The following is a 6,117-nucleotide window of genomic DNA, read 5'->3' as shown; positions in this document are numbered from 1 at the left end:
ATACAAAATTGTGGTACTTATTTTCATATGCATTTCATTTTAGGGGGAAACTAATTTATGGGGAAGTACTACTATACATTCACAAATTCAATTCCCTCATCTTGTGTTACTTTTGTTGAATCTATCAAAATGCTTTGAACTTGGGAACTAGACTTCAATATGAAAACCACTTTACAGTTTTAGCGTGCAGGGGGAAGGTTTATATATGGAGTTATAGGATTTTTTGAGAGATTATTGGAAATTCCTGTATGTTAAGATATAAAATCCAATGCTTAATAATATATGCTTACCAAAACAGGAAGAAGTTAAATGCATAAAGTGATCAAACCAAAAGTTTACAACACTTAAATGCTCAAAAACCACATATGACTAGGAACACCACAGTTATTTCAAAACAGTACAGTACTAAAACCCTGCTATTTTGTGATGGTTGATTCTTCATATTATGAGGAAAACAACAGTTTGAAGATGCACATAACTCTAATCCCATTGAAAATCCTCCTGGAAGTTCCAGTTAGAGACATTTACAGTGCTCTTTTCATCCACACCAATTGGATCATATGGTGAATCTTCAGCAAATTCAATTGGCATTGACTTCCAGTGGAGACTAGTTTCCCATTCTGCTTCTCTAAGGACCTTCATTATCTCTTTTACAACAATCTTACTCCCCTCAGATGACAGATGAATTCCATCCCTATCAAATATCAACAAATCTAATGAATGAAAATTATATTTCAACTTTTCCTTCATGTATCTATGACAATACAGTGATTCAAATTGCAGATTAGATCACACCGCAATTATAATGGGCATCGAATCACAATAACGAGGTCGCATCAGGATGCAACACAACTACATCGAACCACATTTGGGCCACATCAGATCGCATAAACTTCTAAATATTTTTTTAATTACAGAATAATTGACAGCGCAACAATTGCAGTCTGCATTGCAACTACAACCATAATGTAAAACAATCAGACAACAGTTAGCATACTTACGTGAAGCAAACATCTAACCAGTCATCCCTTTGCTGTAATGCAGACCAGAGATCAATGGCCTTGACCTTCATTTCACGGCACACCTTCAAACACGCTTCTGAATATATTCTACACGATTCATTTGACCTTCTTAATGGCCCCAGTTGATTACTGGTTTCAGTAAAACCATTAATTCATTAGAGTTTAAGATTGAAATATACAACCATTATCAAAAACAAAATCTACAAGGCAGGGTTAGCTACATAAATCAAACAATTGTCACAATATTCTATCGTAAATTATATCTATGATTAAACTATTTAAGATTGAATGTAGAAAACAAGGTAATAAGATTGAATGTCAAAGCTTCTAGGAAAGAATCAACTTCCCTTTAAAGTCCATTCGACTAGTTAGTTTTAACTTTTAAGCTATAGATGCAATTGTTTACGTAACAGACTTGCCATTTCTCAAGCTTAAGCTAAAGTTTGAAGATCAAAGTAGCACATTAACATTTTGGTCTGGGTACAAGGTCGGTTTATATTTAACAAGCTTAGAGTTTATGGAATATATGTGCAAGATTGAGGGGAGGGTACATGAAATAGGTTGCAAGCAATACACTTTGGGTAATGGTATATGATTGCAATGTAATACCAATGTTTTTTATACGCAAATGTTAGTATGTTGTCCTGAGTGAGACTCAGACCAGTAACCTCATTCACTTCATTCCTTAAATCTTTCATCTTAACTATCAGATCACCTTATGTTTCCAATAATACTATTGTTAATATAAGTAGAAGTGCAGGTATCACATAATCTCAATATCATATGAAAACAACTAAACAACAAATCAATTGCAGTCAGAACCTGAGAGTTAGACGGATTTGTGCCTCATTGATGGGAGGAGAACTGAGAAATATTATACGAGCCGTCTTTGAAAGGCTCTGGTAATCATCAGTAACCATGTCAAACTTTACAGTGATAAAAACGTGAAATAAAGAAGAGAAAATGGATTGGTAACTGAAAGTATACAAGTTTTTTTTAGGTTAACTTACAACCTCACCTAATGCAACTAAAGTTTAATTGTTACAGTATCATCTATCATTTCATGTATTAACAATTATTAATTGTTCAATAAAAGTCATAAAAGTCATACATATGGATTCTGAATGATGCGTTGAAAGCTAACATCCATTCAACTTTACACATACCCATCAAAATACTTAAAAAATAGCTAGTCATATCCAAAAATCACTAGAAGATATACTTTTCAGCTTTTCCTGCATATTATAATAATAGGCTGAAATATGACTTTGATACCTCATTTTGATTTTAGTCAGTTTTTTTTAATTTCTTTTATTTTAGTCCTCGCTATTAACTTAGATCATGGAACATGCTAATGTGTAGGCATTAAATACTTTAAACTAAGATCATTGTTTTTTTGTCCCTAGCACTGATTTTGTTCCCTACGGAACAAGGTCAAAGGTTTACCTTAAGATGGACACAAATCTTCCTCATATTTTCAATGTATTCTTGGAGGGGAACATGAGGACCAAGGCCAGATGGATGTGCATGTATAGAATCATTACCACCAAAGTACACAATTATCAATGATGGCTGCACAATTGCATCCTGAGTTGAATATGACATAGTAAAAGGGTGATTAGTCTGAGAAAGAATCAAAATAATCACATTGTGTACAGCTGAATCTAAGGAAAATGCATATCATACAGGTGCCACTAACTGATGGGGATCACATGTCATCCTTCTTGTCTCACTTTATATTATAATTCAATTAGAAAATCTCATTTAATTAAAAATAAAAATTGTAAAAACTGAAATTAATATTTTTACATTATTTTGTGAAGTTTAATTGATTAGATATATGGAATATGATTTTTCATGTGATAAACGATCCTTATTCTTGAGGGGAACACATCTGATATCCCACAAATTGTGTCATTACCTGTACAATCAACTTATAATTAGTTGAGCAAATGTTTTAAAGTTAAAAAATTAATAACTAACTATTTTTTAGACCATTAACAACCGATCACACATTGTGAAATCTGACATGCTCTAATTGTGATAAGAAGTTTATAATAAAACTCTCTTTTATCTCTTGAAAATGAAACAAATATTCTTAACATGTACTGCTCTTTTTCTAAGTAGTTGAGGCCATTATCAAGCTAATCAGTTGTACAATACCATAAGCTAGTGAAATTGCTAACTTTGTTTTGAGGTTCAATTAGTTACTTATTAACCACAATAAATAATCAAATTTTAACACTACTTATCAATAATTGACAAAATAGTAATAAAGCAAAGAAACGAATTTTTTTTAACCTAACACAAATGTGAGATACCTTGGGAAAAATCTCATCCAGAACTTGTAGAGCACGCCTTGAATTCCAGCCACAATATCCTCTTAAGATTATATCAGCCTATATTAATATTAAATGCATAGAGAAGTTAAACTCATTTACCTTCTTCGTAATGCACACACATATAACACATATATAAGTTCATTATTTGGCCTCTGAAAGTTTACGTTTTTTAACAAGTCGGAACAATCTTGTTTAAGCTGGGTGTATTTGAAATGTAAAAATAAAATAATTTGATTAGTCAATTATATCTCATTAATTGGGTGATAGGGAAAAAAATTATTTCTAAAATGACACGGATTCTTTTTTATGCGATTTAGTTTATTTCAGATAAATTATCTATTTTATCCTTAACAATAACCATCTAATTATCCCATTTAAAAAAACATCTATTTATGGGGTAGTCTTCCTTGTTTTCTCGTTTTACTTTTTACCATGTCAAAAAAATAAGGGGGGAATGTAAAATTAAAAAATTAATCATCATTTAATTAGCTCCAAATATAACTAGAACTACTTCAACGTTTTTTATCACTACTTTCAAACAAGATCCTTAATATCCTTAAATTTATTGAAGAAAAAAGATAGATGACAATTAAGATCATCTTTGATAATGGACCCTCTAGAATATGAAGGGAAAATACATTTAATAAAATTTACATTTATTAATTAAAAATAAGAAATAATTTAGATTCTTAAAAAGCATATTTATCTAGTAACGGAAAGGATTTGCACAGGACCACCGGGTCGACCACTTACATAAAAACTCTCAGCATTGTAATCTATTGCCTATAAATAATGATATTCCTCAGTAACTCAGTTTTATCTTTATTATATCTCCATAAGAAAACAACGGCCTAACTTACCTTTTTTCATTGTACTCGAATTAGTGATAGGTGGGACTTTATTTAATTTATTACAAAAATGACCTATTGCGTTGAGAAGAGTCTTGGTAAGAAACTAATTCATTTTGACATACTTGATAACCCCTCCAAGTATTGTTTCCAAGAATCAAACATTTGATACTTTAATCATTTTGAAAATCTAATAGAACCTTATAAGGCTAAACTAATACTTTATTTGTTTTTGGAAATTAAATCTAATCTTAAAGACTCTTGTCTTTAAACTTAAATATGAAAGAAAATTGTAATAAAATATCTCTTAATTGGGGTTATCATACTACACAGATCAGAAAAGCATGTCTCTATGATACTGAGTGCGTGCGTAATCACATGCTGGCAGGGGGTGTGCATAATGCTACAAAAGTAGCAACGGGTACTTTTAAATTCTTTTGAGTTGTTTTTGTAATTATATTTTTAGAAAAAAATCTAGTGGTCCCTATAAATAAAATATTATTCTTTTTTGGCCTTATTAGAATTAAGAAATAGGCATTGGACTAAGGTGTGAACTAATGGAGTTATATTTTGGTCTTTCACACCCTTTATCCAAAAAGTCATGACAATTTAAAATTCACAAGACTAGTGTTTATTTACACATAACTTCTTATAGTTGTCAATTATCAAAATCTCCTAAACCTACTAATCTTCTTACCCACAAAAAAATGACATATAATTTATAAATTAATCATTAATAAATAAAAGATAAATATGTGACATATATTACTTTCTTCTGAATAGAGGATTAATAGGAATTGGTTTAGGTGTGAGACATAAATAATGAATTTTGATTACATATTTTAAACTCACATTTAGCTTTTCCTTTCTTATTCCCTTCCCCTTTTCCATTGTACGCTCTCATGTGAGATGAGGCTACTCATGGAGGAAAAAAACATTAATCCTTCCCCTTACCACTGACAGAAATTAATCATCATCGATGCAAATATGCAGTCTAAAGAACTTCTAAATTCTTTCAATCATTCTCAATTGAGCAAAAAATAGACTGAAAACATTAAACCACATATAAAGATGCATGCAATGAAAGAAAATGAGTAAACTATCTATCTATCACTATTGTCGTCCGCGACTTTACATGTGCTATTTTCCATCCATGATATTATTGAAATTATGTAATCCCCTATGAGATTGACAAAAGTAATTCACATTTCAGATTACACCCAAGTAGGGACTAAGTTGAAAATGAAAATAGGGTGACAAAGATTAATGTGAATAATTTTTGTTTATCTCACCCTCCTGGAATGTGAGGGGGAAATATTTGTATACATTTTTTCATGTGTTATAATATGGGTTTAGTATTGAAGTTTCCAGTGTTGGGGATGATCATAAATTCAAAAGTGAAGTTTGCTCTATGCAAAACCCGGAATCAACCTCCTCCACCAAAACACAGAAAAACAACAACAAAAGAAGGAAACATAATAAATCTGAGATTAAGAACAAGAACAATATATATTAACTATTGAAAGTACCTTGCGAGCATACAGGTTTGTGAGAATAGATCCCCAACCTTCATCATTATAACTGAGCTGAACTATGGAGGAACCAAACAGAACAAATTGAGGCCTCACTGGTCCAACCATTTCTCTCTATCTCTTACAAAAGCCTAACGCTAAAGATAAGGACACAATACTGAGAATGAAACTTTATAGTCTGTGGTTTTTGTTTTTATTTTTCTTAATGTCTTCTTCTCTCTTTTGAATCATGAATATTAGCCACGCCTTCCGTCCAGCATTGTCTCCATAAATTAGTGTTTAGTTCTAAACCATTCGATATCCATAAAATTAATGGCTAAGATAAAGAGTTAGAGTAAGTGAATTATCACTCATAAATTTATTATTCCTATGG

General features: G+C 31.2%; 1 protein-coding gene across 1 annotated transcript; it reads right to left on the bottom strand.

Moving 5' to 3' along the window:
• LOC109361650 (GDSL esterase/lipase CPRD49-like) lies at window positions 260–5,895 on the bottom strand. The gene is made up of 6 exons (XM_019607168.1): window positions 5,742–5,895; window positions 3,344–3,421; window positions 2,469–2,609; window positions 1,845–1,921; window positions 1,002–1,151; window positions 260–694 (listed from the first exon to the last, which is right to left on the bottom strand). Exons 1-6 carry the CDS (start codon window positions 5,850–5,852, stop codon window positions 481–483), a joined length of 771 nt encoding a protein of 256 aa, XP_019462713.1. The 5' UTR covers window positions 5,853–5,895; the 3' UTR covers window positions 260–480.

The sequence above is a fragment of the Lupinus angustifolius genome, chromosome LG12 (assembly GCF_001865875.1).
Source record: "Lupinus angustifolius cultivar Tanjil chromosome LG12, LupAngTanjil_v1.0, whole genome shotgun sequence".
NCBI lineage: Eukaryota > Viridiplantae > Streptophyta > Magnoliopsida > Fabales > Fabaceae > Lupinus > Lupinus angustifolius.
This window is presented reverse-complemented; position numbering and strand designations above follow the sequence as displayed.